Genomic DNA, 14,531 nt, shown 5'->3' with positions numbered 1-14,531 from the left:
CATGTAATTCTGCCCTTGAAACATTAATTGAAATACTGACGAATTCCATTCATTCCTATGGAGGACTGCTCCTTCTGGGGAGTACCAATATGGCTGACCGGTGGCTTCAAAGCCTCTTATTGGCCAATGCATAGCATCAGAAATCCAGGGTTTGTATACTTAATTGGTTTACACCAGTTTGTGTGACTGTCTATTTAATATTTGTTTTGTTCTGATATCTCAATAACATCTCTGTTTTCTGAAGTGTTTTCTGTCTGTTGGCTTTGGAGCTCACTTTGCACCAGTTCTTCTGTCTCCATACTACAAATGTGTTACTGTCCCTCGATTATTTTCTCCTCTCTGTTACTCCTTGTCACCTCTTCTCTTCCCCTCACTTTTCTATCTCTCATTTTCTCTCTTGCTCTCACCTTGTCGGTTCTTTTGTATATATCTGGCTCCGCTGTATCTTTCTCTAACTCTTTTCCTATACCATCTTTTACCTAGCCCATGTCTCTCCTTGTCCTCTCAACCCTTATCTCTCGATTTCTCTCCCTTCCCTTATAACTTTCTTCCATCCTTCTTTCCTCAGCAATTTAGAATTCAGAATTTTAACAACCACAGTGTTAAATGTAACATTTTCTTAGTGTATATGTGACCCACCGAAAAAGTGTTAAACTAACACCCCCAGAGTGTTGGGTCCCTAAAACCGTGGGTGTTTCAAATTCTGACTTAAAGTAACACTTTATTAGACTTGATGCTGTTACACTTTCTCAGTGAGTAACCATGTAGTGTCACAGTAATTTGTTTGGGTGTGTAAAGCCATATTTGCATATTTCCCAGAGTGCCTTTTGACTGGATGTTAGTTGTCCACCCATGACTGTTTGTTAGTGACATAGACATGGTTGTTGCATTAATTAACTTCCAGTTCTGACACCTTCACCAAGTGGCTGCCTAAGTGAAAGTGTTTGAATGAATAGTTATGGCCTAGTTTTCCTTAACAATATGGTCTTAAAGTGCAGGCTCATGGGCCACATCAGACCTGCAAGTCACAATATGCTGGCTTTCAAAGTTTTTTTTATTTAACTAGGCAAGTCAGTTAAGAACAAATTCTTATTTATAATGACGGCCTAGGAATACTGGGTTAACTGCCTTGTTCAGGGGCAGAACGACAGATTTTTAACCTTGTCGGCTCGGTGATTTGATCTAGCAACCTTTCGGTTACTGGCCCAACGCTCTAACCACTAGGCTACCTGCCGCCCCAAAGTGATTTGTAATTCCTATTGGAATCCAGCCAAAGGGAGGATATTCAACAATTTTATCACCTACAACCTGCATTCAAAATGACTGCTATGGTAAAAAAAAAACTGCTGACTACCTAAACCATGTAAACTGGAACAACCATCTCAGTAATAGGTGCAATAAGTCAAACCACTTACATATTGGATAAGTTTAGAACAATTTCAGTTCTTTATCAATTAATCAATCAATGTTCATGCAGAAACATAGATGTTAAAACAATCTATTCTGAAAATCCACCAGCAACAAACAAAGCACTCAGTTAACGGAAATTAACTCCACACAGTTGAGTAACAACAACCCCATGCCGTGTTGATTCCACTGTGATTCAAATAACACTGCAGATAGCTTCAATTTCTATCCCACTGGTGTTAACCCCACTAGAATCAACACTCGGATAACACTCAATACTTTTACCTCAACACAGAGATTTGAACACTTGTACATTCTCTGCGCTTTCCCTCTTTTTAACCCCCGATCTTCTCTTCTCTCCCTCCAAGGTCTGATGATCACCACCCCATATCGATCCCCTCTTATCCCTCATTCCTAACCTCTCTTCCTCTCCAGGGTCAGAGAGATGTCGACCCATCTCTCTTCTGACCCCTCTTTCTCTTCTCTTCCAGGGCGAGTATCGTTCTTTTCCTCAGGGTCGGAAAACCTTCACCGCGTAGAGCAGGTCTCGTGGGGAACGCGCTACGCCATCACAGTCTCCTTCACCTGTGACCCCGCCCACGCCATTTCAGACCCCGCCATGCCCATTACCTCTGTGTGACAGTCGCCTGGAGGACTCCTGCAACACAGAGATGGGAGAGGAAAGGGAAGGAGAGAAAAGGGTGGTGAGGAGAGAGAAGAGGGGGCAGATATGGGATTTTCCCTGATCATTCAGCAACATCTGAAATAATATTTTCTATATCAGCATCTTATACTTAAACAGAAATGAATGCTTTTTACTTTTCTATGTGGTGCTAATCACATCACTGATGGTAGAGGCAAGGAGAAGGACAAAGGATAATACACACTGGTCTAAGATCAGTTTTATCAGTGCCAAAGTAAACAGGGTGTACTGCTTTCTGACAATACGATTCCACTTACTACCCAGTATGTTCTTCACAATCTAAATTAAGTGATTTAAAAGTAAATTGTTTTGATACAATGTTTTGCCTTTTTTCTTTTCTTCGTCACATTTCCATTCCATGGTTATCTCTATACTGATTGTGTTGCAGAAGGGGTCAAATGTAGTCCGGGTACCAGTCTCTTCAGCTAACATTCCACTCCTCGCCACTCCTCCTTTGCAATGACAAAGAGTGTCAGCTAAAGAGACCGGTACTTAGGCAAGGTCAAATGCCTGTGCCCTCTATTTCTATCTAATTTCAACTTTGCCTTGTTTATTCCTCTGTTTTGTTTCTCTTTCAATATTTGTGCACCAATGGTTTCCACTCCACTAGAAACTGAATGGCTCAAAGCACAAACAGTTCTCAGAGAAATGGGTTTTGGAGAGGTGGAGTAGTGGTATTTGTACACCTCTTGACAACTTTCCTATTCCCTCATGTGAAAGTATCAACCTCTTGACGCACCAAAGGGCACTTCCATGCCATTCACTCTCACTTACATAGGGAATGTGACAATGTGTTTTCTTCTGAGAAGAAACCCCACAGTTGAAAAGTAATTAGTATTTTTACGTGTCAAGCTTTATCATTTGATCGAATGGGATATTATTTGAAGATTGTCTGTGGGATTTGGAAGAAATAAAAGAACCCGAAGTAACCTAGTTTTGGACAACAAAATCAATGAAGGGGAGTGAACGAGTGCAGAATTGGGCTTACGACTTAGAAAGTTGTGGCATCATCTCACCACCCCTGGCTGTCTGAAACACACTTAGGAAGTCATTGTAAGAGCCTTCAGCCATTTTACGCCCTCATACTCAGGATAAGGCATGGTGTTTCCAATTTCTAGCTAAGGACATGGTCCATGCATCTGCTTATGAAGCCTGCTTCCCTAAATGAATCGGGAGGATGCTCATGGCATCCATACCGTGACAAATGCATTTTTATTCTTAACCTCTCTATCCACTTACTCCCAAACAATTTGAAATCAAATATTATTGGTAGAAAATGAATGAGCGTGTTCCCCCATGCAGCATGTATAGTGTTTATTTTGTACAAAACATAAAGAACATCTTCCTAAAATTGAGTTGCACCCTTTTCCCCTCAGAACAGCCTCAATTTGTCAGTGCATGGACTCTACAAGGTGTTGAAAGCGTTTCACAGGGATGCTGGCCCATGTTGACTCCAATGCTTCCCACATTTAAAGGGTGAATGGGCGAGACAAAGGTGTAGATGAAGGGGAGGAGACGGGTTAAAGAAGGATTTTTAAACCTCGAGACAATTGAGACATGGATTGTGTATGTGTGCCATTTAGAGGGTGAAGGGGCAAGACAAAATATTTACAGTAAGTGCCTTTGAACGGGGTATGGTAGTATGAGTCAGGCTCAACGGTTTGAGTGTGTAAAGAACTGCAGCGCTGCTGGGTTTTTCACGTTCAACAGTTTCCCAAGTGTATCAAGAATGGTCCACCACCCAAAAGACATCCAGCCAACTTGACACACAGGAAACTGTTGAGCATGAAAAACCCAGCAGCGTTGCAGATCTTGACACAAACCGGTGCACCTGTCACCTACTACCATACCCGGTTCAAAGGCACTGCAATATTTTGTCTTGACCATTCACCCTCTGAATGGCACACATACACAATCAATGTCTCAATTGTCTCAAGGCTTCAGAATCCTTCTTTAACCTGTCTCCTTCCCTTCATCTACACTGATGGTGGATTTAACAGGTGAAATCAGTAAGGGATCATAGCTTTCACCTGGTCAGTCTGTCATGGAAAGCGGTGTTCATAATGTTTTGTACACTCAGTGTATACTTCAATTGCCAATGCATTGATTATCAACTGACTTTTGTCACAGAATGACAATTGAGTTGGTTAGATTCTGTGGTTGTGGGAGGGACCCACATGACATATTGGAGCAGGGGTTGTATCACAATAGTCAAACGTGGCTTCTTCTCCTTGTCTCTTCTCCTTTGTACACACTAATTCACAATAAGGCATCTCCATATTGCTTTCACCTGTGCTGTTTTTTCAGTGCTGGCGAAGGAAAGGACAAGAGGAGAGGCAGCCCCGTGACACCTGAGATGTAGCCCCAGGGACTGTTATCTGTTGGGTTGGGTATCAGAAAGCTGGCACACAGGACCAGTATGCCTTGTAATCCGTGCCAGTGAGTTGGCAGAGTTTAAATCCTATTATGTCTTTACCTGATCTTTTAAAGCCTCAGTCAGCTCCATGTCGGTCAGTTTATTTCACCCTCGATCAGATCAGTCTTTTTAGACATCAGATGCATATTAATAATCGAGTCTGTTGTCAGGAAGCCATGTTGAAAACATCAATAAAGTGATGATTGAAAAGAACAGCATGCCTTGAGCTATTGTAATGCATGACAAGTCTTGTTAGGGTCTGTGTATGTTCCGTTCATTTGTTTTAGCTTCAGTATCTGTTACACACAGAACTAAATCCCTCCCTTCAGTTCTGTCTGTAGGGGGAATATTAGTTGTGAGTGAGCCCAATAGCTTATCTTTAGTGAGGATAGAAATGAACTTTTCAGAAGTGCATGTGAGTACAAGTGTGTTACCTAGATCTCTTCCTCAGGCACTTCATATGGGGCCTGCTAGACAGCTTTCATCTTTGAGGAGAGAAGGATGAGGAGGAGGAGGAGAAGAAAGGGATGAGATGAGGAGTGGGAGGGAGGGAGGATGGAAGAGTGTGAAATTAGGAGAGACGGGAGGTAGCAACAACAGCATGGAACACACACGATGGAGCACACATGTCAAATAAACTACAAGAAACGGTGGAGAATCTGGAGTTCCACGTGTTGGTGAAGTGCTGTGCATAAGAATTCTGGTTCACACTAGGGGATGTGTTTAATTCAAAGCTGTTGGACCGATCTTTTGGGTAACAAAAACAGTTTAGGAGACCATAGAGAGGAAAAACGGCTACCACGTTGAAATGCAGGAAACCTGTGGGATTCAAGGCACTCTTGTTTGTGTGTATTGAAAATAATTTCGGATTTCTAAAGAAATAGCTCAATGGGTCCCCACACAGGGACTCTGATCAATAACAAGAAAATACAGGCTTTATAAACTCAAACTTTTTTTTACCTCCTTTAGATAAGTGCCTTGAACAAGTTCTGACTATTCAAAGAGCACATTGTAGGACCTAGTCTCAACTCCAAAGCGACATACGCACACACGATCACCCTTCTATATCAGTTGTCCACATTGCTGATCTCTTCTGATCATATAATTTTTCCATTGTAAAATATCAAATGAATTGGTAGATTTAGCTGAACACTGTCTTCTGCTTCCTCACTATTAAAGAAGTTCCGTAGTTAAAAACGGCCCATGAAGACTTTCTTGCGGTTACTTGATGCAAATGGAAAGTGAAGGTCCAGTGCCTATTACTTAATTTTCCTAACATGTCCTCCCTCGTTAAAACTGTAAAACCTCCAATTGTCTCTCATTCCTGCTCCACGTACGTAACGGGCATAGCCTAGCGCCTGTTGGAGCGCTCTGAGTAATACAAGCCTTCGTTGGCTGATAAAACGCAGCCCGGTGTTTACACTTGAAGCGGCTGCGTTGCGTTATAATTTCCTTAAACTGCCTATTTACCCTCCTCTGTCTTGAAAAAACCGATGGGGATAGGAAACCGCTCGGCTTTGCATTCCAAATGGCATCCTATAGGCCCTGGTCAAAAGTAGTACACTATATCAGGAAAAGTGTGCCCTTTTAGACCCAGAATGCAATCTGAGAGTATGATGAACATCAGAGAGAATGTGAAAAATTCAGCAAGGCTCCGGTGTTATCTGCTGGAGTAATATATTATTATCTGGGACTAATTAGGAGAGAGAGAGCGGTACACCATCTAAGCTTTTTCACTGGCAAATGTTACGGATATGTGCAGGCCACCTGGGACTTGGTGTGTGCCCGGGTACGTGTGTGTGAAAGGAAGTGTATAAAACCAATTTCCTGCCATTTGGCTGTGTTTTATCTGCGTGGGTGAGAGGTGAGTTTGAGGAGGTGGAGATGTGAAGGCAGATGGTGGTCTGACGTGACACTGATACGGTTCCCGTTGGAGCAGATTAGACTAAACAACCATCTGCCCAGCACAGGAGGCCATCTTAATTAGAGGTTGACCAATTAATCGGTAATCGGTATTTTTGGACACAGATTTGCTGATATTTTTTTTTACATTTTTTACATTTTTTTATAGACCTTTATTTAACTAGGCAAGTCAGTTAAAACCTGTTGTGGATAGGGGGCAGTATTTTCACGGCCGGATAAAAAATGTACCCGATTTAATCTGGTTACTACTCTTGCCCAGAAACTAGAATATGCATATAATTAGTAGATTTGGATAGAAAACACTAAAGTTTCTAAAACTGTTTGAATGGTGTCTGTGAGTATAACAGAACTCATATGGCAGGCAAAAACCTGAGAAGATTCCAAGCAGGAAATGGCCTGTCTGACAATTTGTAGTCCTTCTGTTGCATCTCTATCGAAATTACAATATCTGAGCTGTTACGTGACACTTTCTAAGGCTTCCATTGGCTCTCTAAAGCCTTCAGAAACAGGATTGACGCGTCTCCTGTCTCTGGGCAGATAACAGCAGCACAGTTTGTCAGTGGACTGCCTGGTGACAGAGAGACTGGAGATGCGCGTTCACAAGACCTCGCCATTTTTTTTCCCTCTGAATGAATACAACATTGTCCGGTTGGAATATTATTGCTATTTTACGAGAAAAATAGCATAAAAATTGATTTTAAACAGCGTTTGACATGCTTCTAAGTACGGTAATGGAAAATTTTGAATTTTTTTGTCACGAAATGCGCTCGCGCGTTACCCTTTGGATAGTGACCTGAACGCACAAACAAAACTGAGGTATTTGGATATAACTATGGATTATTTGGAACAAAAACAACATTTGTTGTTGGAGTAGAAGTCCTGGGAGTGCATTCTGACGAAGAACAGCAAAGGTCATACAATTTTTCTAATAGTAATTCTGAGTTTAGTGAGCCCCGAAGTTGGTGGGTGTCTGAATAGCTAGCCTGTGATGGCTGAGCTATGTACTCAGAATATTGCAAAATGTGCTTTCGCCGAAAAGCTATTTTAAAATCTGACATAGCGATTGCATAAAGGAGATCTGTATCTATAATTCTTAATATAATTATGTATTTTGTCAACGTTTATCATGAGTAATTTAGTAAATTCACCGGAAGTTTTGGGTGGGAATGCTAATTCTGAACATCACATGCTAATGTAAAAAGCTGTTTTTTGATATAAATATGAACTTGAATGAACAAAACATGCATGTATTGTATAACATAATGTCCTATGAGTGTCATCTGATGAAGATCATCAAAGGTTAGTGCTGCATTTAGCTGTGGTTTGGGTTTTTGTGACATATATGCTTGCTTTGAAAATGGCTGTGTGATTATTTTTGGCTGGGTACTCTCCTGACATAATCTAATGTTTTGCTTTCGCTGTAAAGCCTTTTTGAAATCGGACAATGTGGTTGGATTAACGAGAGTCTTATCTTTCAAAAATGGTGTAAAATAGTCATATGTTTTAGAAATTGAAGTTACAGCATTTTTAAGGTTTTTGTATTTCGCGCCACGCTCTACCATTGGATATTGGTGAGGCGTTCCGCTAGCGGAATGTCTGTCCTCAACAGGTTAAGAACACATTCTTATTTTCAATGACGGCCTAGGAAAGGTGGGTTAACTGCCTTGTTCAGGGGCAGAACGACAGATTTTTACCTTGTCAGCTCGGGGATTCGTTTCTGCAACCTTCCGGTTACTAGTCCAACGCTCTAACCACCTGCCTTACATTGCACTCCACGAGGAGCCTACGTGGCAGGCTGACTACCTGTTACGCGAGGGCAGCAAGAAGCCAGGGTAAGTTGCTAGCTAGCATTAAACTTATCTTATAAAAAAACTATCAATCTTAACATAATCACTAGCTAACTACACATGGTTGATGATATTACTAGTTTATCTAGCGTGTCCTGCGTTGCATATAATCGATGCGGTGCCTGTTAATTTCTCATTGAATCACAGCCTACTTCGACAAACGGGTGATGATTTAACAAGCGCATTTGCGAAAAAAGCACTGTCGTTGCACCAATGTACCTAACCATAAACATCAATGCCTTTCTTTAAAATCAATACACAAGTATATATTTTTAAACCTGCATATTTAGTTAATATTGCCTGCTAACATGAATTTCTTATAACTAGGGAAATTGTGTCACTTCTCTTGCGTTTCGTGCAAGCAGTCAGGGTATATGCAGCAGTTTGGGCCGCCTAGCTCATTGCGAACTGTGTGAAGTCCATTTATTCCTAACAAAGGCCGTAATTAATTATGACATAACATTGAAGGTTGTACAATGTAACAGCAATATTTAGACTTAGGGATGCCATCCGTTAGATAAAATACAGAACGGTTCCGTATTTCACTGAAAGAATAAACGTTTTGTTTTCGAAATGATAGTTTCCGGATTCGACCATTTTAATGACCAAAGGCTCGTATTTCTGTGTGTTATTATGTTATAATTAAGTCTATGATTTGATAGAGCAGTCTGACTGAGCGATGGTAGGCACCAGCAGGCTCGTAAGCATTCATTCAAACAGCACTTTCGTGCGTTTGCCAGCAGCTCTTCACAAAGCTTCAAGCATTGTGCTGTTTATGACTTCAAGCCAATCAACTCCCGAGATTAGGCTGGTGTAACCGATGTGAAATGGCTAGCTAGTTAGCGGGATGCGTGCTAATAGCGTTTCAAACGTCACTCGCTCTGAGACTTGGAGTAGTTGTTCCCCTTGCTCTGCATGGGTAACACTGCTTTGAGGGTGGCTGTTGTCGATGTGTTCCTGGTTCGAGCCCAGGTAGGAGCGAGGAGAGGGATGGAAGCTATACTGTTACACTGGCAATACTAAAGTGCCTATAAGAACATCCAATAGTCAAAGGTATATGAAATAGAAATCGTATTGAGAGAAATAGTCTTATAATTCATATAATAACTACAACCTAAAACTTCTTACCTAGGAATATTGAAGACTCATGTTAAATGGAACCACCAGCTTTCATATGTTCTCATGTTCTGAGCAAGGAACTTAAATGTTTGCTTTTTTACATGGCACATATTGCACTTTTACTTTCTTCTCCAACACTTTGTTTTTGCATTATTTAAACCAAATTGAACATGTTTCATTATTTATTTGAGGCTAAATTGATTTTATTTATGTATTATATTAAGTTAAAATAACTGTTCATTCAGTATTGTTGTAATTGTCATTATTACAAATAAATAAATAAAATAAAAATCGGCCGATTAATCGACATCGGCTTTTTTTCTGGGTCCTCCAATAAGTGGTGTCGGCGTTGAAAAATCATAATCGGTTGACCTCTAATCTTAATCACCATTATAGACTCTACATAAAACATGAGGGCTGATTTAGCGATTGTTCATTAGCCGCCAAGAGGACAGCACAACCGGAACAGAAATTCTTGTCCAAAATAACAAATAGATAATTTTATCTGTATCACACTAAAGATATTGATCCAGTCTGATCAATTCTGGATCACACATTGTTAGGGTTCCATTGATGATCAATGAAACACTGATATATGATCAGGATTAAGGAGAATTGTGGTGACTTTGTCACTTGTAGAAGGCCCGATGTAAACAAACCACGCTAATAGCAGAGATTTCAGCACCATGGCCAGCGGTCATACTGGTGTTCCAAAGTTCCGACCGTCAGCACCACATGACAGTAGATAGCGACCATCACTCAGGTACTTGTACTGAAGTAACTCTGCACTCGGAGGAGAAAGACAGGAAGGCCTACACAGTTTCCTCACCTCAGTGCAAATGAAGGACAGGAAAGTATATTTTTGACTATTGAGAACCCATTCTTCTCAGCCAGACGGTGACAAACCAGGGCAGAGGGAAGAGATGCTTTTACTGTGTAACTTTCACATCTGTCTGCTATATTTTCCACCTCCATGGTGGATCTTCCTCCCACCTGCTGTGGTATTCAGTGAAAGTATTTATTAGAGTCTACCTGCCAATCACTGTAGCCACTGATGCTAAACACTGAAAGACAGCAGGTGGGAGTCAGGTAGATTATACAAGTGTAGTAGAATATAGCACAGGAGACTCGGAGTCAAACAGTAGTAAAACCAGTTTCTCCTCCACACACTTCATCGCTCTGCCATGAATTGAAACTAGTCCTGATTGACCTGTCCACTGTCAAGTCATATCTAACTTGAGGGATAGGAAGAAGGAAGGATAATACAAGAATAATATACCCAGCCACATGGCAATGTATATCTTAGCAAACTACTTTTGTGCATTTGACAGATGCGTAAAAGGGATAATGATTACCCGTTACCTGTTGCAGTTCCAAAATCTCTCTCTCTTTGCACGGGCTCACTGTCCCTGCAGAGTCCCCATCACCAGCGTCTCCGAGTTAAACTCAAACTGATTCGAGGAGGATGCCGACTTCCCGCAGGAATACAAGCTGGGCGTGCGCTGCTTAAAAGACGAGGTGTAGCGGTAGAAACTCTTGTGTCTGTTCTTCAGGTATTCCCTGTAGTTCTTGGTGAGGAGGGTGTATAGGAAGGGGTTAATGCAGCTGTTGCTGTAGGTGAGACAGGCCACCAGGTAGTTAATACAGGTGTGTGTGTGAGATGCCAGGCCTAACGGTTTGTGCTGGTACAACGGGAACAGTTGCCAAATCCAGAACGGCAGGAAACACGCCCAGAACACCAGAACTATAGTGAAAATCATTACCAATACTTTCTGCTTCGGGGAGCGCTTGTTCCTTTTGTTGATGACCGAGTTCTTCTGGGACTCTAAATAAGTCCGGGCTAACTTCGTATATAAATAGCCGATAATCAACCCAGGCGCCATGATGCTCGTGCCAAACAAAACGGTCAGGTAGATCTTATACGCCCGGGGCGCCCAGGTGGGCGCGCACATCCTCTTCACCCCCCCGTTGGGCGCGCTCTTGGTGGTCTCTGTGACCATGACCATCATGGGTAAGGTGAGGACCAAGGAGAGCAGCCATACCCCCCAGGCCAGAGCTTTGCGGTAGCTCTTCGAGCGCCGTACCGTGTCAAGGGGCTTGGTGACGGCCAGGTAGCGCTCCGTGCACATCACAGTGAGGGTAAATATGCTGGCGTGCATGGTGAGCAGGTCCAGGCTGAGGAGGATGCGGCAGCCCACATCTCCGAAGTACCAGTCCTTGAGGAAGTAGGTGCACACCACGAACGGGATTGTGGAGAGGTACAAGAGGTCCGCTAGCGCTAGGTTAATGATGGAGATGTACATGGAGGTGGCGAAGCGGATAGAATGACACATCACTACTAGAGTGTACACATTCCCCGACACGCCGACTATGTAGACGACCGACAACAAGGTCCCGAAAGTGGAGGTGATAACCAGCTCGTCCACGCTGCTCCCGGAGCCGCTGTTTGGAGCTGGCGGACTGACATTATGGTTAACAGTCTTGTTGTGGTTCATCGCACTGTCTGTGTGGAGCCTCTCTGGTGTCGTTCCGTTTTTGTTCCGATGTATTGTTTATGGTGAAGAAGAACTAAAAGATGCAGCTAGGGTTAGTTGGTCACTGGTCAGTGAAGCGCACCAGTGCAGGTTGTGTGTTGACTTTAGCGATATCTGTCTGCGCGCGCTGCCGCTGCTCTTCTCCGCTTCTCCTGACGTCAGTCACTGAACTCTTCACCAGTCACACTCTCGTGGATCTTGCATAACATATACAAACATAACACTATATATAGTACACTATATTTAATTAACTCTGAATTTATTCATGAACTCATTAATTTTGAGCTGTGACAAAATAAGTCACATGCCAAACAAGAGGGACTGAGAGAAATAAGGTGCGTTTCTTACATAAATGATTTACTTTGCCTGCAAAAAAATAAACGAAGATTGAGTATGGATTTCCTACAGATTAATATGTTAATTTGGAAATGGTAGAATTCCCGTTATTGCAAGGAAAGAGAGCGGGACACATTTACGCACGTACATTCGGGGTAATTATTAACAGTGACTTGTCTCGATCGTTAATTTGATATCCAGGGTGTCCCTTTACTGAAGATCAGGCTGGCAAACTTAGTAATAGAATCTCATAAAAAGCGTATTGTGATATTCATCTTTTTCACCTGGACCTACACACGCGGAGGTATTAGGAAAAATCAAACGTCCCTGCTTCTGGCACAACAAAAAAAACTTTCGTTTTAATGCCCTTGTATAATCTAAGAGGTGAAAATATATTTTCCATTTCCTCAAAAACGTTTAGACTAATGACGCTACACAGATCGTATAATAATATACCACGAACTTGATTTTGTGCATAAAGAAGTTGTTGAGGTTTGAGAAATAGTTTAAGTGAGCAATTTACGGAGAAAGTGTGTGCAGATACACCTGTGCTTCTCCAATGGGGCTGTAACTTCTTTATTCCAGTCACAAAGTATAGATTTGATAAATGGTTATTATTACATTTCCAAGTAGTGCCCTCTTTTAAAAGCTCCTTCAGGAAAGGGCAGGCAGGCCAGGTGTCTTTAAGGGTAATTTTTCTGATGAGAGGGGGCCATGCTGTCTCCCGGATAGAGAGTGCAATAACAAGTGCATAGGAGGTGTGTGTGTATGTATGTGTGTGTTAAGAGAAAACACACAAGAGAGACTGTGTTATGTGAGATAAAAGATGTCTGCAGATGGGAGGGGAACAGAATAGAGGAAGCATACAGTGCCTTGCAAAAGTATTCATCCCCCTTGGCGTTTTTCCTATTTTGTTGCATTACAACCTGTAATGTAAATTGATTTTTAATTGGATTTCATGTAATGCACATACACAAAATTGTCCAAATTGGTGAAGTGAAATGAAAAAAATGACAAATTTTTAAAAGTAGTGCTTGCATATGTATTCACCCTCTTTGCTACGAAGCCCCTAAATAAGATCTGGTGCAGCCAATTACCTTCAGAAGTCACATAATTAGTTAAATAAAGTCCAGCTGTGTGCAATCTAAGAGTCACATGATCTGTCACATGATCTCAGTATATATACACCTGTTCTGAAAGGCCCCAGAGTCTGCAACACCACCAAGCAAGGGGCACCACCAAGCAAGCGGCACCATGAAGACCAAGGAGCTCTCCAAACAGGTCAGGGACAAAGTTGTGGAGAAGTACAGATCAGGGTTGGGTTATATAAAAAAATATCAGAAACTTTGAACATCCCACGGAGCACCATTACATCCATTATTAAAAAATGGAAAGAATATGGCACCACAACAAACCTGCCAAGAGAGGGCCGCACACCAAAACTCACGGACCAGGCAAGGAGGGCATTAAGCAGAGAGGCAGCAAAGAGACCAAAGATAACCCTGAAAGAGCTGCAAAGTTCCACAGCGGAGATTGGAGTATCTGTCCATAGGACCACTTTATGCCGCACACTGCACAGAGCTGGACTTTACGGAAGAGTGACCAGAAAAAAGACATTTCTTAAAGAAAAAAATAAGCTAACATGTTTGTTGTTTGCCAAAAGGCATGTGGGAGACTCCCCAAACATATGGAAGAAGGTACTCTGGTCAGATGAGAGTAAAATGGAGCATTTCGGCCATCAAGGAAAACGCTATGTCTGGTGCAAACTCAACACCTCTCATCACCTCGAGAACATCATCCCCACAGTGAAGCATGGTGGTGGCAGCATCATGCTGTGGGGATGTTTTCATCGGCAGGGACTGGGAAACTGGTTAGAATTGAAGGAATGATGGATGGCGCTAAATACAGGGAAATTCTTGAGGAAAACCTGTTTGAGTCTTCCAGAGATTTGAGACCTTAACGGAGGTTCACCTTCCAGCAGGACAATGACCCTAAGCATACTGCAAAAGCAACACTCAAGTGGTTTAAGGGGAAACATTTAAATGTTTTGAAATGGCCTAGTCAAAGCCCAGACCTCCAATTGAGAATCTGTGGTATGACTTAAAGATTGCTGTACACCAGCGGAACCCATCCAACTTGAAGGAGGTGGAGCAGTTTTGCCTTGAAGAATGGGCAAAAATCCCAGTGGCTCGATGTACCAAGTTTATAGAGACACTCCAAGAGACTTGCCACTGTAATTGCTACAA

The 14,531-nt window shown here is 42.1% G+C and overlaps 2 protein-coding genes across 2 annotated transcripts in view; one reads left to right on the top strand and one right to left on the bottom strand.

Moving 5' to 3' along the window:
• The window catches only part of ogfod3 (2-oxoglutarate and iron dependent oxygenase domain containing 3), a 36,644-nt gene extending 33,605 nt beyond the window's left edge, over positions 1–3,039 (top strand). Inside the window, exon 9 of the mRNA XM_029764706.1 lies at positions 1,899–3,039. Within this exon, the coding sequence (XP_029620566.1) occupies positions 1,899–2,047 (149 nt within the window). The 3' untranslated portion in view covers positions 2,048–3,039. The remainder of the gene's footprint in view (positions 1–1,898) is intronic.
• A 1,930-nt stretch (positions 3,040–4,969) lies between these two features.
• LOC115201241 (urotensin-2 receptor) lies at positions 4,970–11,985 on the bottom strand. Its single transcript, XM_029764705.1, has 2 exons — positions 10,778–11,985; positions 4,970–5,011 (listed from the first exon to the last, which is right to left on the bottom strand). Exon 1 carries the CDS (start codon positions 11,908–11,910, stop codon positions 10,816–10,818), a length of 1,095 nt encoding a protein of 364 aa, XP_029620565.1. The 5' UTR covers positions 11,911–11,985; the 3' UTR covers positions 4,970–5,011; positions 10,778–10,815.
• Positions 11,986–14,531: the final 2,546 nt, after the last annotated feature.

This window comes from Salmo trutta, chromosome 10 (genome assembly GCF_901001165.1).
Source record: "Salmo trutta chromosome 10, fSalTru1.1, whole genome shotgun sequence".
NCBI lineage: Eukaryota > Metazoa > Chordata > Actinopteri > Salmoniformes > Salmonidae > Salmo > Salmo trutta.
Note: the sequence above shows the minus strand (reverse complement) of the source record. Positions and strands in the feature narration are given on the sequence as shown.

Bases quoted from the DNA above. Each gene is read 5' to 3' on its own strand.
- LOC115201241 (XM_029764705.1), bottom strand. From the start codon at position 11,910: ATGAACCACAACAAGACTGTTAACCATAATGTCAGTCCGCCAGCTCCA.